The sequence below is a fragment of the Saccostrea echinata genome, unplaced genomic scaffold, assembly GCF_033153115.1.
Source record: "Saccostrea echinata isolate AGI-Se365-2 ecotype Australia unplaced genomic scaffold, CSIRO_AGI_Sech_v1 ptg000054l, whole genome shotgun sequence".
Lineage (NCBI taxonomy): Eukaryota > Metazoa > Mollusca > Bivalvia > Ostreida > Ostreidae > Saccostrea > Saccostrea echinata.
This window is the reverse complement of record NW_026889803.1, coordinates 7,455,388-7,483,337: the sequence shown is the minus strand read 5'-3', so window position 1 is coordinate 7,483,337 and position 27,950 is coordinate 7,455,388. Positions and strand designations below refer to the sequence as shown.

The following is a 27,950-nucleotide window of genomic DNA, read 5'->3' as shown; positions in this document are numbered from 1 at the left end:
TATTGTCCGCGTGCTTTGGTTTTCACTGGCTGTTGATACTATAGAAAAATGTAATTAATACCACCTCATCAACATTATCAGGTAGGTCACTTTGTCTCCTTACACATTAATCACCAAACATACTTATAACAACATCCTCAACTTTTATATTCTTTTTAATTTTACATTTCTCCTGTAATGAGCTCTGAACGATCACTTTAATCTGTGAAACTGATTTTGGAATTCAGTTCACGTGTTTATTTCCCACAATTTTATAAATATTTCTGATCTAAACCTTTCACTTAAAACATAAAAAAGAATTTATATTTTATAGTAATAGGAGATAGACAAGGATTTTTTTGTTTTTGTTTTCTGTTGAAGGAAAAAAATATTAACAAAATCAAAACTGAATATGTAGATTGAACTTTTAAAACAAGGTAAGCATTCTGACACATAAATCATTAAAGGAAAAAAATCGCTATAAAATTCCCAAAGAATCTATTGGAACATACATGTATATAAACATAAAATGTATATCAGAATGCAAAAACTGTTTTGCATTATATCAAAAAAGGTCGATACACAATATCGTAATGGGAGATGGACACGAGAAAGGAAGAAGGAAGGTATATAATTGGTTTATTGATATATTAATTATCTATCTTTAGAAAGCGAATGTTGTTTGCAAACTACTATAGTATGCGTATATATGACATGGTAACGCACTCTAGCCCGAGTATTTTTTTTTCAAGTTATAGATGGTTGATCACTGATGAGACCATGTCCATTATGTTAAAAGCCTCAATGTTTCTGCTCCTGATCTCATTAAATAAAGGTAACAACCATGAAATATATATACTTACTGCAATAATCAGGAATTTTTTCATGATCAATGCTATAGAAATTGTTTTCATTTTTAAGTATTCTTGGAATTTTTTTTAATATATTGGCTATTTAAAATTCTGATGCTTAAAGTTTTGAAATAACAAAACTCAGCCCTTTGGGGAAATGTATATGAATAAAAGTACTGAAAAATGCTGCTAATATCTGCATATATTGTCTTTCCGCTTTATTTCCATTTCAAAGATTGATAATCTCTGATCAATTCCCCAGGTTTTTGGTTTTCAAAATCAAAAATTCGACAAGTTTGTTATTCAAACGTCGGATGTTTCAGCAATGCCAAGCCTTTCAATAATGCAAGAGGGATACTACCCGATTCGCCGGAGAGGATTCGGATGACCTTTAGACTTTACACCAGACAAAGCAAGAAAACTGCCAAGATTCTGAACCCTTATGATTCAAGTATAATTTTAAAGTCCGATCTTGCTGCTAGACGACTAACCATTTTCATTACCCACGGGTTCAGAAGCACCGCCAAATTTGGATGGGTACTCAAAATGAAAGACAAATTTCTCAAAGAGGTGGGTTAATCAGTTATTCATTGCTGTCCATTTTGAACCGAGTTTAATTATAAATATAACACATGTACATCGATCTGTATGTATATATTTTATGAATTGACCATAACGTCTCTTACTTAAATTTTTACCATCCAAGTATGTTTATCTCTAGCAATTGGTACATACTGTTCTACTAGTACCGTTGCCTTTTAATATGTTTATCTTCCTTGTGTTTTACTGCTAATTGGTTATAATTAACTCAAATAATTTTATGTAATTCATATTTTCTCGGAATGTCCCCTAATCTATGATAGACTGTGTTGACAAACTTGTAGGATGATCTCAATATAATAACTGTTGACTGGTCTTGTGGTACCAAAGGTCTAATCTATCGGAAATCTGCTGCCAATACTCGCGTGGTAGGGGCCACCATAGGGAACATGGTAAGGGCTTTGTGGGACACAGCCAAAGTAAAACTCGACAGGATCCACTTGGTTGGTCACAGTCTAGGGGCCCATATCATGGGATACGCCGGACTGGATACGTCACAAAATCAAAATTGGGAATATTGGCAGAATCAGCGGTACTTCACTTCCAATAAAGGAAACTTTCCGGAAAATAATGACATGATAATGTTTGCATAGTTAACTTTTAAAACTTTTGCTACAATTTATTCCTTAATTTAAAATATAGTCATAGTTGAATTGCTACTAAATTAAATTAAAATGTCTGTAAATTACCTGTCAATTATCTTATGTATTGAATTCTCTTTGGAATATTAGGTCTAGATCCAGCTGGCTTGTATTTTGAAAGCTTTGACATCAAAGTGAAACTGGATCCTTCTGATGCTAACTTTGTGGATGTAATTCACACGAACGCAGATTCTCTTCTCCGATTGGGTATGTTATCTCTTTGATAGCAATTTATTTTGAAAAAATTTTCTCGCGTGAATTGTATTCCAGTTGTTTATGGCCTTTTCAGGGTTTGGAATCGGGACACCCAACGGACACGTTGATTTCTATCCAAACGGAGGTAAACAACAGCCAGGGTGTCGCTCGTTAAAAGTAGGTTGCAGTCATAAGAGGTCAGTCCAATACTTTACAGAGTCTATTAATTCCTCCTGCAAATTCAAAGCGTTTCCGTGTAAGGACTATAAGGCATTTTCTAGTGGAAGGTGTAAGTCGTGTCGCAATGGCTGCAACAGAATAGGATATCACGCCAGTAAGGAGATGCCAGGAACATTTTATCTGAAAACGAATTCTTATCATCCCTTCTGTAAAAAAAGTAAAAAATCTCCCCTATCCCCAAAAAATAACACACTCACTCGCAGGCATTAAACTAGCAAAGAGGAATTGTATGAATTTGTGCTATCGCATACCATATGTCAAGCAAGCACATTGCATTGAGCGTAACTTAAGTAGTGATTCCTCGACCATTTCTCTTTGAAATTCTAAATTATAAAAATTTTCAATCAAGCTAGATATAACTTAATTTTGAAATAGTAATTTATATTTATCAAAATATTAGAATTCCTCAAATGAGTTGTCGTATATTAGTCTGTAGATTCAAATTATTTTGAAAATTAGGATAAAAAATTTTTAGATAAAAACTATATTTTGCAATGGAAATCAAGGAAAAAATCATATTAAATGGCCATGGTTATTCACTCTACTTCAACATATTCATTTTCTTTAAAGTGTGAATAAAATGAGTTGAGAGTTACATTCCGAATTTATTCCTCTAACCACTTTACGAACATTTCAAGTGGATTGAAATCCAATTCAGCCAAGGGGTAAATGGGCAACAAAGCTAGCCACAATCACATTGGCACTGCATATCCTGAGAAGTTTTTAGGAAACCTGAGCCGAAGGCTCAAGTGAGCTTTTCTGATCAAAAGATTGCCCGGTGTCTATCTGTCACCCTCGTCTGTCGTTTGTAAATTTTTCACATATTCGACTTCTTTTCATGAACCACTGGGCCAATTTCAACCAAACTTGCCAGAAAGCATCTTTGGGTGAAGGGAATTTAAGTTTGTTGAGAGGAAGTGCCACACCCTCTTTCAAGGGTATATATTTATGAAATTCATTAAAATTTCTTGGCATCTTTTAAAAATCTTCTTCTCAAGAACCAGTTTTACATAGGAATGTATAGGAAATGTCTTTAAAAATCTTCTCGAGAACAGCAAAGCCATGCATATGATTAGTCTTATTAATATTGAAGTATTCTCAGTGTAGTACCTCTCAGGTAATGTAGACCCAAGTTTGTTCAAATCATGACCACTGGGGGTAGGGTAGGGCCACAACAGTTTACCGTAGGGATATATAGAAAATATTTTTAAAAACCTTCTTCTCAAGAACAGCAAAGTCATTATTAGTCATATTAAAAAAGAAGTAACCTCAAGTAGTATAGATTCAAATTTGTTCAAGTCAGGACCCCCGTGGGTAGGACGGGGCCACAACAGTGGGTCAAAGTTTTACATAGGAATACAATTTATATAGATGTAATGGTTAAGGGGCATTTGTGTAAAACGCATTGAAGACTTCAAATAGTGGAATGACCAGACAATCATTGGAATGGACTAGCCAAAAGGTATACAGTGTATAAGGCAAAGCTTTGGGAAAGTCAGGTATTCAGAAGCTAGGAGGAGAATTTGGCAGTTAATCAGCAATAAAGAAGGGTAAGAGCAAAATAAAAGAATAAAAGTTATAAGCACCAGTGCAAATATCCTAGGGAAATGATGTTCTGGTTGTAGTAAATCTGAAGAAGATTGAGACACCCGGTTCTTTTCTATCAATAGGAACTTAGGGCAGAAACATGGTGCTAGCAGTACATTACCCAGTCCCCGTCTCTAGATAAGAATAAAATTTTTGTACTGTGTGATTTTCCCTCAGACATAGCAGTCTTAATAATCATTCCAGTCATTAACTCAGAAAGAGTAAAAGGAAAACCTGTATATCCCTTGTAAGAATTAACCTGATCATACACGTTACATAGGAAATATATTTGAAAATCTTCTCAAAAATAACTAAGCAATTATTTTAGTCATATTTATACAGAAGCAACCTTAGGTATTGCAAATCAAGTTTGTTCAAATTTTGACCCCCAAGGGGTTAGGGGTACAACAGAAGGCCAAAGTTTTACATAAAATATATATATGAATCATCTTGAAAAAATCTTCTGCTCAAGAACAGCAATGCCATGATTAGTCATATTATTATAGAAGCATCCTCATGTCGGACTTTGCCATTGTAATCATATGGGAGGCGGGGGTATCATTTTGTGAGCTCAGTGCTCACAGTACTTCTAGTTTGTGTCAGGCTTGGTTATGTATAACACAGCTGCTCATTGGTTCTGGTAAATGAAATAACTCGATTAGGTGATACATTAGCTATCAGTTAAAATAAAAATTGATCATTGAACTCACCCAACCTGATTATTCAGTGTGGACAAGATATCTTGGCCACGCAAGCAAGAAAGATAATAAACAGGTATCATTTTAGTAAATGTGCTTTCAAGTTACTTCCCTTCGGATTATGTTGACATAAAAACGGAAAAAAATAAATAATGATATATGTAATTGGATGTTGAATTTCATTTGAGATATCCATCTACGATCTGACTTATCATGATCGGGAGTGTATGCACTTACTCCCTACTAAGGCTAAGTCAGTGGCGTTTTCAGACCCATTTTCATGATTTTTCTGTTAAGTCTAAGTTTAAATTTCTATAAATCTGTAAAAATTATATGTCATTGTTAATAATGCTTTTGAGAATTTTAAATTATTAAACGTCACAAAGGTGGCAAGACACGACAAACTGTTTTACAGACTTTTTACTCATTGAAGGAAGATGAGACAAGGTATTTTAGTGATGAGAGGATTCTAGAAAGAAATAAGCAATTTAATGTTTAACTGGGCTATCAAAATACTTATTGCATTAATATAAATCTTTCAATTAATATAGATTCTTGAATGACCGATGTGTGTTTTCGTATATTAATATCTCAAACTGCGCAACCGAATTCGGAAAAGGAATCTTTTTTAACATAATGTATACCCCCTATTTTCCCCTTCCCACCTCATGTTACTATGCCTTTCCTTAATTTTGAAATAAAAATGGAAATTTAACAAACTGAATCTAGAAAAAAGTTAAATTGCAAGATAAATGAAACAAAATGGGTTCACTTAATGGAATATCTATATGTGTCTGCTTGGTTTTATTCCTTCATAGAACCATTAACTTTCCTAAGACGTTGACTTTAATGTAAGACTTCTTTCGGATTTCTTGATAAATGGCCATTTTGTGAAAAAATGTTTGATATTTCAGGGGAACACTGTTTAATGCTGATGCAAGTGTAAATTAAAGAAATGAGAGAGAGAGAGAGAATAAAATAAACAAGAATTCGCATCAGAAAAAAATCGTGTTGTACAATCACAATGTCATCTCTCCTTTTCTTTTGAAACGGAATGCTGCCTTTAGATGTAATCTATATACGATATCTAGAAAATATTGTTCCAGATCACCTTTAGTATGTATGAAGTTTCTGAATGACATCTACTCATTTTGAACATTTTATTATAACAGTGTATTGATACCAGATAATCAACCATTAACTGGAGATTTGACTATGTTTCATTTTGACAGTACATGTATAAATATTTTTTAAAAATAAACTAAGGCACCCAAATGGATTAATTTTTTCCTTTGCACCAATATGATTACCTTGGGTAACCTGGCTCAAGTTAAACATACACTTACGTACAGTTTGAAAGTCAGTTGTCTTTGGCGAGTTAAGAATAACCAAATTAAGTTGATTTGTTAGTCTTTAAGTATAGGTTATAATTACACTCCTTGAGATTATGCAAAGATTTATCACTAGCCTGTTTTTATGATCAATAATCTATGTGTGTGTGTCTTTGGTGCATTGACTAATGAACTGATGTTATTGTTAATCTTTCGTTATTGTTAATCTAATGTTATTTTAATCAACCTTTCTGCTTTACTGTATTCGAAGAGAAATTCCCAGTGCACCTCACGCATAGCAATAATTACAAAACAAAACCATACAAAAAGTAGACACGCTGATGGAAACACTCGAACTAAGTCGAGCTTCAAAAGATAATGCAGCGAGTTTTTGTTCTGATGTGCAATGCAGAAATAAAACTCTGAGATAATGAACAGTAGATTATTTGTTTTCACCCAATGGAACTTTTTTACACTGAGAGAATATACAATAAAATTTTAAGCTATTCATGATTTTAACTTGGTTGGTACGTTTTTGACATCGTAATTAATTAGAAAGAAACATTTATTTATTATTTCAACAAAAATTTCAATATATTATACAATATTATTTTCTTGATACATTTATATAATTTTTAATATTACATTATTTTCGGGATATTGGCCATTTACACTCAACACATTGGCAGAACGTATTTTACATCATGACATAAATGGCTTCAAATTCTTCAATTACTTTAAAAAAAAATAAATCATGATAAAAAAAAAATAAGACAACTATATATCATCACAAAGGTGTTTGAAGAGACGCACTGAAGAGCTGAATATACTATATATAGTGACATATTGAATGCACTATCAAAGGATTCTGTTCTTTTCATTAATTTTGATTATCAATGCTTTCTTGTTACAACTTCGCTTATAACTTTATATTTACATTTCCAAATATTTTTCCTTAAGATTCTTTGCAAATAAGAAGAAGTTCATGTTCTCATAAACTATCGTGGGATGAGTAAGAATATTTTCATTTTGACCTAACTGAAGTAAAAAAATAGTGCAAACTTTTTTTTTTCAAGAATGATAGTTGAATGACAAAATATTTGGCAAATCATCAGAAAAATAACGTAAATTTAAGGAATGAATTTAATTTTTGAGAATTCATGAGGTACATGAACTACAACGCTAACGCGCTTCATGAAATATGCCGGCGTGAAGCGTCGTAATTCATGTCCTCATGAATTCTCAAAAATTAAATTCATTTCTTAAATGTAAAATTCAAACAAATTTTAAAAGGGTTACGATTAGTCTGTAGTATAGATCATGGAATTAAAGATGAGTAATATTTTAAATAAAAGTAAAAATCTTTGGTCTGCAGCGTAGTCAATCTCCTTTATTGTATGATCGAATAATTTCTATTTTTCTGATCCAGCAAAGTAGAAAAAATACTACGTTATACATGTATTCACCAGCACGTGTCCTTCCCGGTGAACATATGGATTTATTTTCTCTACCTTGGTCTAAAAATAGATCGGGAAATTCAAAATTGATACAAATAGTGTTGGAAAGCTATTTCACTTGCTACCGACTTCCACTCAGATGAACATAGCAAAAGGAAATATACAATTTGGGGTGGGGGTGGTTGGGGAAATGAACTTGACACCCCTCGGAAAACCATTGTCAACCGCCGCTGACGCGTCGGTTGACAATGGTTTTCCTTGGGGTGTCAATTTCAACTGTTACCCTAAAAACATGCACTATTTATATATTATCTCCTATAATTCATTTTCTATTATCTCCTATAATACATTTTCTTTCATCTCCTATAATACATTTTCTATAATATGCCATAATACATTTTCTAACATCTCTATGATACATTTTCTATCATCTCCTATAATACATTTTCTATCATCTCTATAATACATTTTCTATCATCTCCTATAATACATTTTCTATAATATGCCATAATACATTTTCTAACATCTCTATGATACATTTTCTATCATCTCCTATAATACATTTTCTAACATCTCTATGATACATTTTCTATCATCTCCTATAATACATTTTCTATCATCTCTATAATACATTTTCTATCATCTCCTATAATACATTTTCTAACATCTCTATAATACATTTTCTATTATCTCCTATAATACATTTTCTAACATCTCTATAATACATTTTCTATCATCTCCTATAATACATTTTCTAACATCTCTATAATACATTTTCTATCATCTCCTATAATACATTTTCTAACATCTCTATAATACATTTTCTATTATCTCCTATAATACATTTTCTATCATCTCCTATAATACATTTTTTTTCATCTCCTATAATACATTTTCTATCATCTCTATGATACATTTTCTATCATCTCCTATAATACATTTTCTATCATCTCTATAATACATTTTCTATCATCTCCTATAATACATTTTCTATCATCTCTATAATACATTTTCTATCATCTCTATAATACATTTTCTATTATCTCCTATAATACATTTTCTATCATCTCCTATAATACATTTTCTATCATCTCCTATAATACATTTTCTATCATCTCTATGATACATTTTCTATCATCTCCTATAATACATTTTCTATCATCTCTATAATACATTTTCTATCATCTCCTATAATACATTTTCTATCATCTCTATAATACATTTTCTATCATCTCTATAATACATTTTCTATCATCTCCTATAATACATTTTCTATCATCTCTATAATACATTTTCTAACATCTCTATAATACATTTTCTATCATCTCCTATAATACATTTTCTATTATCTCCTATGATACATTTTCTATCATCTCCTATAATACATTTTCTATTATCTCCTATAATACATTTTCTATCATCTCCTATAATACATTTTCTATCATCTCCTATAATACATTTTCTATCATCTCTATGATACATTTTCTATCATCTCCTATAATACATTTTCTATCATCTCCTATAATACATTTTCTATCATCTCCTATAATACATTTTCTATCATCTCCTATAATACATTTTCTATCATCTCTATAATACATTTTCTACCATCTCCTATAATACATTTTCTAACATCTCTATAATACATTTTCTATTATCTCCTATAATACATTTTCTATCATCTCCTATAATACATTTTTTTTCATCTCCTATAATACATTTTCTATCATCTCTATGATACATTTTCTATCATCTCCTATAATACATTTTCTATCATCTCTATAATACATTTTCTATCATCTCCTATAATACATTTTCTATCATCTCTATAATACATTTTCTATCATCTCTATAATACATTTTCTATTATCTCCTATAATACATTTTCTATCATCTCCTATAATACATTTTCTATCATCTCCTATAATACATTTTCTATCATCTCTATGATACATTTTCTATCATCTCCTATAATACATTTTCTATCATCTCTATAATACATTTTCTATCATCTCCTATAATACATTTTCTATCATCTCTATAATACATTTTCTATCATCTCTATAATACATTTTCTATCATCTCCTATAATACATTTTCTATCATCTCTATAATACATTTTCTAACATCTCTATAATACATTTTCTATCATCTCCTATAATACATTTTCTATTATCTCCTATGATACATTTTCTATCATCTCCTATAATACATTTTCTATTATCTCCTATAATACATTTTCTATCATCTCCTATAATACATTTTCTATCATCTCCTATAATACATTTTCTATCATCTCTATGATACATTTTCTATCATCTCCTATAATACATTTTCTATCATCTCCTATAATACATTTTCTATCATCTCCTATAATACATTTTCTATCATCTCCTATAATACATTTTCTATCATCTCTATAATACATTTTCTACCATCTCCTATAATACATTTTCTATCATCTCCTATAATACATTTTCCTCAAACATTGATGTTCTGCTGCTGTATGAATTGATGCATAATGATTTGATTCGTTTTGATATAACTTCAAATAATTTCCTGCTTTATTACAGTTTCTCACGCCAAACAACTTTTGATTTTAAAAAAAATAATTTTAAGCCCTCGTAGTTGAAGATTCGGGGGCAGGGATTTTTTTTTTTATATGTAGCTACATGTATAGCATGTAACTATCCGTCTGACTGTTTGTCTGTCTATTTTTCCGCAAAAAATTATTTTGTAATTAACCTTTGAAAGTTTGTGCTACGGCTTCATATTCCACATGTGTATTTCTTGTGACAAGGTCTTTCTTTGGATACCAACATATTTGATCTCTTGGCCTTCTTTTGCAAAATTTTACCAAACTTTAACCTTGCCCATAACTTTTGATTGGTTGGTTCTAAAGCTTTTATATTTCTCATGTGTGTTATTTGTGACTAGACCTTTCCTTGTGTTCCAACATTTTTTACTTTTGATTTTGACCTTGGAATTTGATCTATATCTGAAGAACTTTAACCTTGGTCATAACTTATGAACGGTTGGTGGCAGGGCTTTCATAATTCACACGTATATTCCTTGTGAGAAGACATTTCCTTTGGTTTCAATATTTTTGACCTCTTACGTTGACCTTGGAACATGACCTACATGTACTTTTCAAAAACTTAATTTAACGTTGGTCATAATTTCTGAATGGATATTGCTAGGGCTTTCATGTTTCACATGTGTATTTATTATGGCAAGACCTTTCTTTCGGTACCAATTGCAACCTTTTGACCTATTAACTTTTACCTACATTTGAAAAACTTAAACCTTGGCCTTGAGCTGCCATACGCTAGCCTCGGTGTTTTACAAACACATCTTGTCCATATTGAAATGTATGTATGTATGAAAAAAAATAGTTGAAGCATAAGAGACAGCGGAAGAAATATTATAAAGTAATCAAGTCATAAAAACACCCGTTTCATATCTGGCTTCAAAAACTCTACGATATATCCATTAATAGAAGAATCCAAAATTCTGTTTTATATTTCGGCATCTCTTTTTTCAGCTATACCGCAGGTGGATGTTTGTTATATTATTGTTAATTTTATCCAACCTTAAATTCTACAAAAATTTAGCATCTCTAAAGTTAAATGTAGCTAGCATCCAACAGTAACCTTTTCATCCACAATGGCTCCGTGCTTATAAAGCTGTAGGGAGAATGAATGTATAAGAAATAAATTAACAAGGGAAGAAGTTAACTAAGCAATGCCATGTTTATGTAGGTCATTTTGTTTAGAAAAGTATTTAGTATCTTTGCCTTGTAAGTACTGGAAATTATTTTGTAGGTTTAGAACTTGTAATAATAAATTACCGATTGAAGTTGGGAGATGGCAAAATGTGCCAAGAGAAAATAGAATTTGTAAGTTATGTTCCAAAAATGAAATTGGTGAATGAATATCATTGTACTTATTTAATTGTAATGATCCATTTATTTTGAAATCAAGGTTATCATTAATATCAAAGTATTACTATTTATATCCAAATGTTTATAAGTTTGATCATCTTTTTAATACAAAAAATACAGTTAAATTGATAAAACTGTGTAAATTTATAAAAATTATCTTTGAGAGAATTGACTCTCCTGGTTAGCTCATCGATAGCTTTTTGACTGTGTACTTTTTTCTGTTTCACGTATGCACATATGTTTAACTATATTTGTAATCTGTCTCCACCCTGTACTTAATGTCAGTTTATGGTCATTGTTAAATTATATAGGTGACATATAATTATAAAGAAATTTATTGAACCTGTTTAGTACAGATGGCATATTTATGCCCCCGTATCGAAGATTCGGGGTTATATAGTTTTTGCCCTGTCCGTCCGTCCGTCTGTCTGTCTGTCTGTCTGTCTGTCCGCAAAAACTTTAACATTGCCCATAACTTTTGATTGGTTAGAGCTATGGCTTTCATATTTCACATGTGTATTCCTTGTGACAAGACCTTTCTTTGGGTACCACTTTATTTGATCTTTTGACCTTGACCTTGGAGTTTGACCCAGTTTTGCAAAATTTTATTCAACTTTAACCTTGGCCATAACTTTTGAACAATTGGAGCTAAGGCTTTCATACTTAACATGTTTAATCCTTGTGACAAGTCCTTTCTTTGGATACCAACAACTTTGACCCTTTGACCTTGACCTTGGAGTTTGACCTACTTTTGAAAAACTTTAATATTGGCAATAACTTTTGAACGATTGGTACTTCAGCTTTCATACTTCACATATGTAATCCTTGTGACAAGACCTTCCTTTGAATACCAACAACTTTGACCCTTTGACCTTGACCTTGGAGTTTGACCTAATTTTGAAAAACTTTAACCTTGGCCATAACTTTTGAACTGTTGGTGCTAGGGCTTTCATACTTCACATATGTAATCCTTGTGACAGGACCTTCCTTTGGAAACCAACAATTGTAATCCATTGACCTTGACCTTGGAGTTTGACCTACTTCTGAAAAACTTAAACCTTGGTCATAAGTTTTGAACGATTGGTGCTTCAGTTTTCATATTTCACCTGTATATTTCTTGTGAGAAGGCCTTTCCTAAGGCACCATTAATTTGGACCATTTGACCTAGACCTTGATGTTTGACTAACTTTTGAAAAACTTTAACCTTTTCTATATCTATTCAATGGTTGCTGCTAGGGCTTTTATGTTTCACAGGTATATTCCTCGAGACAAGACCTTACTTTGGGTACCAACATATTTGATTTGCATTTGAGAAAGTTTAACCTTTGCTATAAGTTGCCATACGGGGGCATCAGTGTTTCACAAACACATCTTGTTTTTAATATTCTGCTCTAGTTTGCTATATTTTACGAAAATCTGGGTTAACACAGTCGAGCAGCAATTGAAGATATACTGATCTTATACTTTTAAGGATATGTTGATTGCTAATCTCACTATAGTTTAATGATAATTAATCTGGATCAATAGTTATATTGGTTATCTCACGCATGCTACGTTACGTGAAGTCCATTAAACAACAATACACAGACGTAAGTACTAGGACTCGAAATTCACAAAGCTATGACATACACACTGTCACTTTTTCCCTCTTTTTTTCTTTTCATCTTAGAGGAAGCAGATATGAGGAACAATAAGTTGTCTATATTTCATTTTATTATGTATATCCAAAAGACCGTTAACATCTCTTCCACTAATGTATTGTTATGATCTTCACGTCTCTCGATAAGGTATACAGAAGAAATATCTGATGTACATAATGTAATAACTGGTTTATTTTTATGTAATAGCTGTCTTTTTTAATGCAATAACTGATTTATTTTAATGTGCTGTCTATGTAACCTTTCAAGAGAATTGTAGAGAAATTCCCATTGAACTCCTTTTTTGTCGGCAGTCCCATGCATAACTATAATTCAAAATTAAAAACAAATGCAGGTTATGCTGATAAAAAGTCTTCATCTGAATTTTACTTCAAAGGTAAAACCAGAAGTCTTTGTTCTGATAAAGATTCAAAATAATATAACAGTTACATGCATGTAGGATAATATTGTTTTTTTTTCTTCGATTAGGGAAATTTTAAAAGCAAAGTGAAAAGTTATGAAAAATTTGAAATTTCATTTTCTTTTTGATATTGCCTCTCTATGGTGACATATTTCCGCCCCCTACATGCAAGATAAATTATGTTAACATGCAACATAATTATGTAGACATGCGACTTGTTTATGTCAACATGCAACTTATTTATGTCAACATGCACTATAATTATGTTAACATGCGAGTTAATTACGTCAACATGCGAGATATGTATGTTAACATGCAACTTATTATCTTGCCTGTTGACATAAATACCTTGCATGTTAATAGCGATTCTCTGTAACCACTTAAACTTCTTTGCCACGCATGGTCACCGATTTTGAAGAAACTTTGCCCTTTATTACAACTTGACACCAGAAACATATATCAAATAAAATTTCGTTGCTATGTGTCTTGGTTGCCATGGTAACAGCCAGAAAAGTTGAAAAAATTGAGATTTTCAGCTACTTTAAATCTTCATTAAGCCTTAATAAAGACTGAGAAAACCAAACAAACCATTCTCCCAGAAACATGACACCTTGTTGCCACTTATGCTATAAAAAACTATTTAGAATTTATCTCTAAGTAAGTTGTAACCATGGGTACATTTGGAATACATTTTAGATGCTGAAAAATGCTGAAAAACGCTCTATAGTCACAAATGATAGATGTTACATGATCAAACTCAATCAACAACGTAAGAAAAATAATGAAAAATATTTGACCTCATATAATTAGGTATTGGTAATATTATTCTAAAAATAACGTTCATGGTTGCCATGGTAACACAGTGTCACCATGCAAAATCTGTTGCTATGATTGGGTTAATGCTACTATCGTGAGGAAAAACAATAAAATTCATGACTGGCACATATGCATCCTTAGGACCTTGCAACACCGACAACATAAGAAAAATTGAGAATAATTGTTACTTTCCAGTGTAACCATGGAAACAACGTACTAGTTGTTTAAAGTGATATTTTTTTTGCTGCTTTAGGAATTTACTAACCTTTTAATCAAGAAAATATTATTTGAATCACCTTGAATAGTACTTATCTCGTAGAACTAAAGTTGAATATCATATATTGATAAAGGTTGTTGAAAAATACAACACTGTTGCTATGGTTACCAAGAAGTGAAAATGTTCGATTTTGTTAATTTTTTGTCAGTATTAGACCCTATGTGCCAGCTTTTTGCATGCAGTTAGAGATTGGGTGATAGTCAAAATTGAAAGTCAGGTTATTTGTTCACATATATCAATCATTAAAGTTTTGGGAATCTACATACAACGGTACGTATCCAAGGAAACAGAGTATTTTTTAGATTTTTATGCATGTTTTTTCGCCTTATTCCCATAGCAACGCACTATTTAAAGGATAGAAGTTGAATTTTTTGAAATGTGAAAATTAGGGTCACACCAAGGCCTTTAAAAATTGATCATCAGTTATATAGAAATATGCTTTTTAAAAAGATAGGATAAGATTAAAACAATAAGAGAGTAAATTTAAAATCCCTTCGTGGTATTAAAACCATGGCAACCATTGCCAACCTATAAGAAATATCATATTTTGTCCTTGGTATATGTTACAAGGATCTCTTCTCTATTATTTGCTTGCATTTCAACCTATAATTGATTTTATTCTCAAGTGTATGACTTTATAAAATTAAATGAACAAAATTATTACTTTTGAATACATTGTTTCCATAGTAACGTATGTTATAGATGATTTACCAAACATGTTTATCATGCATTTAAGACACCAGGCCTTCAACTTTCAGAAACAGTCATTGCCACTTGTTTGCTTTGCTGCAAACGTTAACTGTGGGACTCTGAAGATGTTGAAAAATGCCATTTTTCAAACTTTAGGACATGTTGCTATGGTAACCAAGACACATAGCAACCAATTTTTGCCTGATTTGAGTTTATGGTGTCAAAGACTTTTATCATATAGAGTTTGGAGAAATTCTGAGACTATGCGTGCCACAGCTCCTATATAAAAGTTCAAGTCATTACAGAGAATGGCTCTTAAAATATAACTCGCACGTTGACATGAATAAGTTGCATGTTGACATAAATAAGACGCATGTTAACATGAATAAGTTGCATTTTAACATAATTATCTTGCATGTTAGCATAAATAAGTCGCATGTCAACATAATTCTGTTGCAGCTTGCTTGTATGATATCGAATACTGGCATTAGTAAGTAATTTTACCAACATTAAAATTAGATTCTCAAAAAAGATTGGTAACTTGCATGTCAACATAATTATTTTGCATGTTGACATAATTATCTTGCATGTTGACATACTTTTCTTGCATGTTTACATAATTTATCTTGCATGTAGGGGGCAGAAATATGCCACCATACCTCTCTATGGTTTATAAAAATACTAGTAATTTGCACACACCCCCCCCCCCCCCCCCTTCAGAAAGGATGGGTGCAAATTCATACCCCAGCTGCCTGTACTACTAACCATATACGTTATCTGGTTTCTTGAAAATTTTGGAAAAGACAGTTCTTAGAATTTAAATTATGTCCCTTGATAAACTTTATTTTACACAATGCAGGCGCGTGAATTATATAACTTAAGAAATTTGTTTAAATTTTTTTGAAAATATTAAATTTTATACAGTAAAAAAGGGCACCAACAGAAACTTTTCATAGAAATTGCGTAAAAGTCATATTTTATTCCACTTATAATAAACATGTAAACTAACTTTAAAAATAATCAAATCAAAAAGAAAAGGACTCATGTATAATTTTTTGGTGGTGTATATCTGTATCGCTGGTCAATTATTTCGTTAATTTGCTGTTCATATTGCACTAAGATACTCCTCATTTCGGATGAATATGGGCCATAGTCTGTAACATTCTTCCTAGGTCGTTTAAACCGTCCATTCATATTCTGATAAACGCACATCAACTCCTCTTGTGATATGTGTATTTGTAGAAAGTTAAGCAAACGTTTAATTTCGTTGATAGGGTCAGCTTTGAGCTGTTCGTATCTCACAATGTGTAAATCGCCGGTGAAATTTAGCCAGTCCTTAGTCATATTTAACCAGTGCCTCGCCGAATTATTGACGTATGGTATCCATTCTGTAACACAATAAAAAAGATGCTTGAATCATAATTTGTGCTTAATTTATATACATATCTAGGAACCAAGATCCAAAAATGCTCTCAGAAAATATATACCGGTTCAAGTACATGTGTCTTGAAATCAATAATTAACAATTTTCAATTGCTAATGTCTCATTTGTCGAGTACTCACTGACAACTGACTATTTTTAGACACATGTACATGTATATATACATGTATACATGTATTTATGTTAAAAATCGCACCTTCTTTTACTGCATTTGGTAAAATTCTAATAATTGGGTTTCTTTCTTCATCTCTATTTCACTAATTAATACAAAAACATGTTACATGTACATATTACAGTACGCAGTCAATATTTTTTGGAATATCACCCGTCGTCAAGCAATGTTGACTGTTGCTAAGCTGGAGGGCGTGACTTCATTATTCAACGGGAATTATTGTTTTTTAAACAAATGTTTCTCGAAGAAACAGATTTTAATAACTGATTTACATGAAAGTATGATATAAATATTCGCTACCCTGTGAATGATGAAACGACGCCCTTTAGCGCGATAGAACTTCGCAACAGTCAACATTGCTTGACGACGGGTGATATTCCGAAAAAAAATATTGACTGCGCGGAATCTATGCGTGCACGCTTCACCATTATTTGTATAGAATATTCAGTATAATATAATAATACTGCATCTACATGTAGAAGAGGGTAACACATGAAAATTTTAATACCTCTTGGGGATAAAATTTTGAATGCATGTTTTAGCTTCTTTAAACTCTGGATACGTGTAGTCTCAAGTGGAATAAATTGAAGGTTTATAAATTCGTTTTGTTTTACATTATGAAAGTATATAAATTCATTGTCAGCCAACTTTTTTCGTATAAACGTGGAGGGTATGAATCTACATTAATTTCCAATGATTGAGGAGATAACACTAGAAGAGGACCTTCAATTCTCAAAACGTTTACAACAATGTTTACTTTACAGAACTTTATGTTGCTTTCTTTATTCACTGAGATCTTTTCTTGCTTTCTTCTTTCCAATCCAATCTTATCGGTTACATATGTTTATATTGATTGCTTGGAATCTTCGAAGAACGAAATTATGGTTTGCTTAAGCACACCACATTAAACTAAGTATTGTTTTATTTACCATGACCCGCGCTAATGCATCGAAATACAAACTGACTAGGCAAAAAAATACCCTCAAGTGTATTAAAATTAACGAACACATTGTATCTAGGGAAAATTCCTGCTTCAGTTTCAAATTTCTTCATTTTCATGTTTGTGCCAAATTTGTGTACTGTTTTTTTGTAAATGTACCGCGGTGGCATGCAAGCTATCAAATTTGACGGTTTTCGATTTTTCAGTATCCCCCTTGGAATGTCAGAACTGTGCCTCTCATTCCAGAGAAACTTACTTTGTTTGAAGTCTTCTGTCTTTGCATGACCAATGTGGCCAGCGTTCTTTCTATTAAATTCTGCCAGCAGGGAATCTTTGGGATTTCGGAGGACTAAAATGGCCCTTTGATATTTCTCCCTCTCAGTTACACCCCATTCGTGTGTCTTAATGACCAGCACCGAGGAGTTCTGCACGCCCTCTCCAGGAAATCCCAAAACCTTCAGAACATAGTCTCTATAGACACTTCCGGTATTAATACCTGCGAGTCAAAAAGTTATTCAAATTTTTCATCTGTGTTACAGTAACTCTCACGAAGAGAGATGTTTGTCTACCGACCTGGGATTAGTTTACTACAGACATTTTGTGTCATTCGTATCTAATTGCATTATCTCCAAAGAAATAGTTTCTACTACAGATAAAAATGGTAAAAGAAATTTGAGTTCAAAATCATAAATGCTCTCTGAAATTCTTTTAATTCTAAAATTAGAATATCTGGTTTAATGTTATTTATCTACAGTCTTACCTGTAGCTTGTTGTAATATATGGCGGACCCATGTATTTCCAGATCCTGGAAAACTCACTAAAGCAGTAAGAGGTAGAGCTTGTTTTGAGAAATGTGGAGTCTTACATTTCCAAGATTTAAAACCCAGATATGCCAGGTAAAGACGGCCTCTGTTGACAGCTACAGATGGTGGTGTGTACGTGGATTTGGTCAAACTATACAATGCCAAACCATTAAACAGCACAATGTAAGTGAAAGCGAGGCAGACGACAACCGAGGACGTGAGCCGGAGGCGCGTGCGACAGCTCATACGTGGTCATCTACGTCACCCACGAAACGTCAGTATCACTTCTGAAATGAATGAAACAGTAATTAACACAGACATCCTCTCTTTCTCCGAGTTCCTACGATATTCCTGTTAGATATTTCTATGAATATTGCTCCTCCAGTCCGGTAATGAAGTTGATCATATCTTATCTAAAGAATTTATTCAATGGTTACCTCATCATCAGACATCATGCTATATTGATTACATGGCTAATGAAATATATCATACTTGCATCTCTCCCCTCCTAGTCATGTATTTTTTGCATTACCGTTCCTTCTTTGCTATCTCTGATACAAACGAATAATCTTAAACACACTAACTATAATTAGATTACACAAACTATGCAAGTCTATGAACTTAAACAAATAAGACAGAGTGAACGAATTGGGTTACTTCTTTAATATCAATATCATTTCCTATTTATCGATCAATTTATGAAGGAAAACTTCATTGAGACTTTTTACAGCTTGATTAATCAATCTTTTGAAACAACATTTGTAATGTAAAAAATTAATTTTAAACATCTTTATATTGACTTTCTGGCACAAACGTATAAATGCATGCTTGAAAAAAGACGTCATCTCTCAGTATCCTTGCATATATTGTCAATATGAACTAGGAAGAATAAATAAAGTATGTGTAATATTTCAATTCCGTTCAATTATACATGCACAGATAGCAGCTGGGTCTCACTGAAAACAGTATAAAGCAGATCAATCTTGTGATGAAAACTAAATACAATTAAATAGATCATGCAGTACAAACAACATTTTACAGAATATATATCAATAGTTGCTCAGATACGTGGTTTTTTTTTTCTGATCCTAGAGGTTGGATTCAAACACAGATATTGGAACCCCTACGGGTAACAATCAATAGCAAATTATATCCAGTTACATGTATATAACAAAACCTCCTATATCGACAAGCCTGTTTATGAATGATAACTGATGAGATATCAAAAGCGATCAGTCAATGATATTCTCTCTTATAAATAGAAGATAACATCCAGTTTGATAGGATTTTACCGCGTGGTAACGAACGATAAAGAGACACTAAATACATACTTCATTAGAAAATAATTGACTTTCTGTAAACTGAAACGAATAAAGATGCAGATTTTGAAGGTTTCGAAATGATGAACATGCAATACTTTTGATGAATAGTTATATTCACTAGAAATCAATAAAATGATGATTTAAGAAGTTTTATTTATCCTACTTCTATTTTTAAATTTGTTCCCCTCCCGTATAACAAGACAATCTCAGTAACATACATAATTATATAAAAAGAGATGTAATTAATTTCATAGACAAGTCTTACAAGAAATGAGTTAATTGATTTCCTAATTTTTTTTCCTACCAAAATAATTTTGTTGCAGCGAATATGTTCGTGATGTTTGCTTGTTTGCTGAAAACAAATCTAATGCCAATAAATAAAAATAATATCAAAATTTTAAAAACATATTTTCTTAGCTAAAATTAATCAGTAATTAACACAAATATATATATATATATATATATATATATTTTTAGAGTTTTCATAAAAAAAACTCCAACAAATAAAATAATGGTGTAGTTGTAATTTTTAAAGAAAAGTTTTATTTTAATTCAATATCAATGAAACATTTTTAAAAAATCCCATAATGTGTCTCTCAAACAAGAAGACAGAAAATAATTCAAAATACAGCTACCTGCATTACTCTCAAAATCACTTGAAACAAATAATTATATTTACTGTGTCGAAGACATTTGATTCATCCATTATGGAATTTATTCCAATGCAGGGAAATATAAGTCCAACTTAACATGTTTTAAAAGATATTGCAAATTCCTAGCCATATCTCCCACTGCATCTCACAACGTTGGCCATGTTAATATGGTCTAGATGTACCGAATTTTCCACTCCAGGAGTTTGAAGCTAATGAAACTGACAGCACTCTACTTGTTGGTTTTGTTTGCATGTATTTCAATCAGGGCGGAAAACTCCTAAAGTTTGGCAATTAATCAATTTTCAACTCAATGTGAAATCAAGTGATCCAGTGTAAAATTATGAACATAATTCCTTAATTGTATCCTAGTACTCCCAGCGCCTTAAGTTCTGTTTGCACTGGTGAACCTTATTTAATGTTTAATTCAAAAAACAGAATTCGTCCTGGGTGGCTTTTAGATTTCTCTCTTTTAACAGCGTTACCAGACAAAGGGATTGATTAACATTCCCTAATGTACTTTTATATGTATCTTGTTTTCTGATAATTCGACAGCAAATAGAAACTAACAAAACAAAAAATGTGTTTCTCGGTTAAATAAAAACACAAGGATGGGCATCTCTTAGAAAAGGATAATAAAACATTTTCTCAAACTTTCAAAGTATGGGATTATTTTCTCTTTATTCTCTATTTATGTACATAGTAGATATGGTCAAATCTTTCTTAAACTCTGCATTGTTCAGTGCTCTTTCGGATAAATCGAGGAACAGATGTGGATATTGAGTATTTATTTAAACATTCAGAAACACTTATTATGGGTGCATCATTATTGTAAATATGTCCTTCCAACTCAACAAATGGCGCCAAGTTACTTTTTTCTTCAGAAAAAAAATATATCCACAGACATAAACTGCGTATATTGTCTCGTACATTGGATGTTACATGAAACCCCTTTTTCTGTATGCATCACTGATAAAATCCTTATAATATGATACTCATATGAATAGTAGAGTTGTAATACGCCACACAGAAATCTGTAAAAATTATTCATCTAAGCTTGTGTGCACCCGATTAAAACAGAGAAAAAAAGGAAGAGAAAATCTACCCACCATATGTAAATGAATTATTAAGCGAGGAGATATGGCCTGTCCATAAAAATCCATCTTTCAGGTATCCGACATTCTTGACGTACACTCATGTACGTTAAATCCCTTGTAGAACCCTTTATACGCTGAAGTTTACACTGTTATCTTCCGGTCAAGTTGATGGCCTCTCGAACATTAGGTTACTATATACTAGAAGGTTAATTACCGAAAAGGGTCATACACTTCGATCTAAAGTCAACACTTCATCTGGACTCCACTATATAACAATTAACAAGAGCTGCCTGTTTTCACACCTCTTTACTTTGCATTTTCCCGTATGCATTTAGCCAATAATATAAACCGGAAAAATATTGAACGGTAACACTACACTTGCGATAAAGGTACCTCAAATTTATTTATTATATCTTAACGAGCTTAAGGCTGTTTCTACAAACTTCCGCTTCATGGATTTCTTGCATCGATATCTATTCTTCCATCATATACTACATCGAAGAGACAAATATAGATAACCAATTAAAAGTACTGCTAAGTCTTTATCTTGGATAGTTTAAACAACTGTCATTGTCTGAAATGAAGTGGTTAAAAAAACAAAAACAAAACCAAAACAAACAAACAAACAAACAAAAAACAAAACAACAACAACTAAAAAAAAAAAAAAGAAAACATATAATGTGACTTGAAATTAAAGGGGTAAAAGACATTCATATTAAGGAATCCACCTTACCTAACAAAGACACCTTGTTGGTCAATGCAGATGACTAACTCCTTCACTTTTGTGAAACATCAATGAGTACTTAAAAAGGCTGCAATTCACCTGACGAAAGTTAAATAAATAAGCCTTGTGTTATTCGGACCAACACTCTTTCGCGTGATATTCATTATGTATATTTGATATATGTATCGTATACCGGTATATATCAGCGAAACATTCAGTGTGTTGAGTACATTAAATATTTATATTAAATCCATCTTGGTTTTTTAATCGGAGTCCGATTTCCTGTTACACTTCACTATAAAATCAATTTCAACTGCTTTCAAAATAATGTTTTAATATGAATTTGTTGCAACATGTTCGCAAAGTGCATTTTTTTTTCCAACAGCACCTACTTGAAAATGATTTTTTTTTTCCCATTACATCTAACCTTCATGTTTAAACTTATGTTTTGTGATTTGAAAGGATCATTTTTGATATTTTTACCTGATTTTTGGAACGAATTAATGTATTCGATATTTTAAACAAAAGCAGATTTGAGTATGTAAAGATGCAAGGTCCTCCAGAGTTTTCATTCTGCTTGTTTCCCAGGTAAAACAGGTGGGCAATCCAATTAATTAATTGGCATGAGGGAAAACATTATATAATGTGTACAAATACAAGTTTGATCGTTTGTGCACTGCATGTGTGTGGAAATACATAGCCATTCTGTCGATTCTTTAAACAAATTGATCCGAAATTTGTTTTTAGTACATTCAAATACAATTCATTTTAAATCAAACCAAGCCATATCATGGAACAATTCAAACAAACATAACACTTGAGAGAAAAAGGTATGTTAATTTTATAGTAATTTCTGCATATTTTTTTTTTTCAAGTACCTTAGCAATTCTAAAGTTGCCTGAGTGATGCCTAACTTTGTAATCCACCAATGCTGTACCAGAATGACTAAGTGACAAGTAACGTGATAAAGAAGGCGATCATCCTGTGCGCCATGCAGGCTAAGGAGAATTGTACGTGAATATGCACATTGATGAAAAAACACTTATCAGTATAACACGGGAATGATAGGAGCTCTCAGGAATTTACAGAATTTGTGATCCGGTAGCGATAGTAGCTGGTCCTGCATAACTCAAAGGTCTTGCTTTATAAATTGATCACTGAATAATCTGTTAAATGTCTAGAAAGGTAACGACATTACGTATAACTTTTGAAAAAATATTTATTTATTATCTTACAAAAGACTAATGCTGATAGTCAGACTTGTTTACTGCTGCAAAAATTAAGACAGAACTACATACCTTAATTAGTTCTATATTCCCAAAATTATTGAATATAATAATTTCCTAGTATAAGAAAATTGTCTCATTCATACAGTCCGAAGTTATCTAACTCTTTTTGGACTTATTTCACAGTCATGCGCTATGGATTGGTTTGACCATACAGAAGTCCGGTCGTATCACATTAACATGTCAACTGACAGATAATCTGACAAAGTTGGAACCACGCGCTTTGTATTCTTTGTATTTTCTTTGGCTGTTGTACATGGATTGACACACCTTGTTAAAGTGTGTTATTTCTTTATTTCCTGTCTCCAGCCTTGAGTGGATAACATGATTGTATAATTTTTTTTACTTAAATTAGTGTTGTGGTTTCCCGTCTTTCGCTGATAAAAGGTGTTTCCTTTTTTTCTTTTTGAAATTATTTGCTTCCTTATAAAGTAAGTATGCCTCGTTGATTAACACTTTATGGCAAAAGTAGATTTTTTTCTTTGCATATAAAGATGTAAAGTCTTCCATGGTTTTCAGTATCTCGTTTTCCCGAGAAAAGAAAATGAACAACTAATTAATTTATTATTTATTAATATCGACATGGGTCTTTCTATTGCTTATTTGTACCTTATTATTGATAAATAAATGAATTTCTTCGGAAAACATTATTTAATGTGTTGAAAGTTCGATACTTGAAACAGGATATCCTAATATATGCACGTATACTACAGCTTGCAATATATCAATAATTAAAGATATTGATTAAATTTTAATGATTTGATAAATTTAATATAAATATATGTTGTTAACAATGAAATGAACTTAATTCTCACAACTTTAAAAAAAATAGTGTAGAGAAATACAAGTGTACAAGGTGAACAACCAATATTAAATATTATATGCATGAAGAAGTGTAGTTAACCAAGAGAGATAACTCTCTCAATTTTTTTTAAAGTTGGAATTTAGATTTGATTGATAATATTAGAGCATATTCAAGGAATATGCAATTTTATCTCAGGGAAAGGCTATTGTTAATATTGTGTATGTACTTCCCGGAACAATCCAGGATGCGCATACTGGATTCTTGAAATTGGAACATCTCTGGTGGCTATTTCATATCTTGCAACACCTTCAAAACATTCATTGCATTGCTGATTAGTAAGAAAACAAGCATATGACACTATTTTTTGGACAATTTTATTTTTGCAGAAAGGGCAGACACAACTCATTGCCAAATTTGAAGATATAAAAATCATGTTCAATTTGTGAATTAAGTATTTAGAATAAAGTTCATAATATTGAAATTTATGACAAATAAAACTTTTCTGTTGAAAATTTTCTCGGCAAAAATTATCTTATTATTAACAAAAATAATAAGGTATTCTTGGGTTTCGAACCTTAGCAATAAAACAGGAGATTTTGGGAAACACTTACATGTATGCCCCCCCCCCCCCATTAATTGGAATTTTTCTAAGTCCAAGGGGCATAACTCTGTCAAAAATTGCTCCTTGGTACCCAAAACAGAACTTGGCCTAGATATTTTTATGATAAATCTGTATACCAAATTTCATTTCAGTATGTGCAATATCTGCAAAGAAAATAAACGGAAACTGCAAATAATTGGAATTTTAGTCCAGGGGGCATAACTTTGTCAAAAATTGCTCGATGGTACCAAAAACAGAACTTGACCTAGATTTTTATGATAAATCTGTATACAATATTTCATTTCAGTATGTGCAACCTCTGCGAAGAAAATGAACGGAAACTGTTGGTGGACCGACAGACAGACAGACCGACCGACAGACAGCAGCAAAGCAATATGCCCTCCCTTCTTCGAAGGGGGGGGGGGGATAAAAATCTTAGTATTAGTTTAATTTTTCTTTGAGTATAACACGCTAACCACTACTCTACACAACTCATGACAAAGAGCGGAATTTAAATCTTGTTTGTGATAAGGCCCTTGACTAGATGGACTTAAAGTATTTCTAGGAAATATACGAAAGCTGTGTCATAAAAGTGTCCTTTTAAGATAAGGTGGGTCTTTGCTCCATGATTTTGCTAACCAAAAAGTTGAAATATATATATATATATATTTTTTTTTTGAGAATAAACTTTCGAAAAAAATGGAGCAAAGACTCACTCATATATATGGACAAATTATGTTATGAGAAAATTATCCTTTTTACCCTCTTAAGTTGGTGTATGCTATTTCATAGACAAACAAGATGTGTTGGTGAAACACTATGCCCCCGATGGTGACACAATTCTGGAGTGGGACGTAGACTACAGTGCAATAGTTATGGCCAATGTAAAAGTTTTTCAAATGTATGTCAAAGGTCAAAGTTGAGGTCACATGGTCAAAAATTTCTGTACCAATGGAAAGGTCTTGTCATAATGAACACTCATGTTAAATATTAAAGCCTTACCCTTGACAGCGCAATAGTTATGGGCTAGGTTAAAGTTGACAACAGACAGACAAACAGGACAAAAACAATATACCCCCGGGATCTTTCGATCCAGGGGCATAATAATTTCAATCTTTATGAGATTTTTGCATAAAGTATACTTTGTTGTTAGATGAAGTAACAAAGTAAATTTTGTCATAATTGAAATTTAATTTTTCACCTTCTTATTTGTCGTACCGTTTCGGCATTTCGCCCGTCTTGTTCACCAATCTTCTTTTAGTACACACCGCCACGGTAGTTCAGTCGGTAGAGCGCTCGGATCGGATCGGAAGGTCGTGTGTTCGAATCATGGCCGCGACTAAGTCGATAAAAAATAGGTAGCAACTGTTCCTTCGCCAAGCGCTCGGCACTTTGAAGTGAAAGTTGCGGGTCCTTCGGATGAGACCTTAAAAACCGAAGAATCGTGTCACGGTAGTCGTTGGCACGATTAAAGAATACTCACTGCCCAATGGCCCTGAGTGCCGAGTAAAGGTCTAAATTGAAGTCCTTCACCGGTGTATGGTGACGTCTCTAAATGAGTGAAAAATTCTCAAACGGGACGTAAAACAATATACAATCAATCTCTTAGTACACAGATTCCATAATCGGTTTTGAAATGGTCATTCCCCTGAACCTGAAAAAAAAACCCTAGTACCCACTAAATAATATATATCTCAAGGCACAATAAATTCCCGGTAACCGTAATCATAATGCCACAGCTGCTGCAATATTCAATATTTTGTCAACAATTTGGCAGATTCTGGGACCTAGCTAATTCTTAATTATCTCTCCTTGAAAGTAGAAGCTCCAACAGCAGACCAGCGATCCAGGCAATTCCAGCTCCCTTCTACAACTCCCTCTACAATTTTACTGATAAAACCAATTCTTTAAGTCAATATTATTATGAAACACATTACAAGTTTATACAGTGGTTTACAAGCTTGTAATCAATTAAGTTCAGCTCAAAGGTGGATATATTAATTTGATACAAATTCCTATCTCTTGAATTCTTAGATACATCATTACATTTAGACAAATTAAGATCCACAAAGTGGAGCATCCCCTTCACAAAGAGCACATTTAAGCAGGTAAGAGGCCTGTTTCTTACTCCACTCTCACCACTTGCATCAAAACAAAAGCAAACGGCTGTTTGTAAAAGGCGGTAGGTCATATAAATTTTTTAACAAGTGTCATTGATTCCTGATTCAATCCAATATAACACCGCTGCATGGGGTCGAGGAGACATATGCTTCGACCTGCAAAGCAGTGTTTCTTGTATTGTTTTAATTTTAGTTTTCGCTTTTTTTTTAAACTACTCCATTCAAATACTCACAACATGGCATGTGGAACCTATCAATTACATAAATTTTTGAATTTTCTCACACACTCTTTGTAAAAAGGATCGATCCATAGATGAAATACTGAGCCTTAAGAAGGCAATCAAATTATCAAATCACTAAAGGTGGCATGACATAATACAATTGAAATTACCTGTACTTTTCTTACTTAAATGGGGAAAATACATTCAAATAAAGTTTCCTCTATTTTTAATTCTTAGAATACCCTGGTATTTAAATTGATAAACTAATATTGTCATACACTGTAGAATTCAAGTTTCCACATGAAAGGGCTTAAACATATATTCTTGCATTTTTGTCAGGAACAATTTAGTTGTATGTAAGTTTTGCCTTGAGATCAACCCCATCCATCTTTGAAAATCTCAATT

The 27,950-nt window shown here is 32.3% G+C and overlaps 1 protein-coding gene and 1 pseudogene across 2 annotated transcripts; one reads left to right on the top strand and one right to left on the bottom strand.

Annotated features, from left to right (window-relative positions):
* Window positions 1-759: 759 nt before the first annotated feature.
* On the top strand, window positions 760-2,716 carry LOC133171852 (inactive pancreatic lipase-related protein 1-like; annotated as a pseudogene).
* Window positions 2,717-16,322: 13,606 nt separating this feature from the next.
* Window positions 16,323-22,598, bottom strand: LOC133172410 (WSCD family member CG9164-like). 2 transcript variants are annotated; one of them, XM_061307289.1, is made up of 4 exons: window positions 22,522-22,598; window positions 18,677-19,006; window positions 18,173-18,412; window positions 16,323-16,751 (listed from the first exon to the last, which is right to left on the bottom strand). In XM_061307289.1, exons 2-4 carry the CDS (start codon window positions 18,963-18,965, stop codon window positions 16,405-16,407), a joined length of 876 nt encoding a protein of 291 aa, XP_061163273.1. In that variant the 5' UTR covers window positions 18,966-19,006; window positions 22,522-22,598; the 3' UTR covers window positions 16,323-16,404. The 2 variants fall into 2 exon arrangements, with proteins under 2 accessions (XP_061163273.1, XP_061163274.1); XM_061307290.1 differs by lacking the exon at window positions 22,522-22,598 and adding an exon at window positions 20,721-20,835.
* Between the last annotated feature and the right edge of the window lie 5,352 nt (window positions 22,599-27,950).

What these genes read in the sequence shown, in the direction of transcription:
- LOC133172410 (XM_061307289.1), bottom strand. Translation starts at nt 18,965, where the DNA reads ATGAGCTGTCGCACGCGCCTCCGGCTCACGTCCTCGGTTGTCGTCTGC. An exon ending in TATATTACAACAAGCTACAG is followed by an intron (nt 18,413 to 18,676) that starts GTAAGACTGTAG and finishes TTTGACTCGCAG; the next exon opens with GTATTAATACCGGAAGTGTC. An exon ending in GACAGAAGACTTCAAACAAA is followed by an intron (nt 16,752 to 18,172) that starts GTAAGTTTCTCT and finishes ATTGTGTTACAG; the next exon opens with AATGGATACCATACGTCAAT.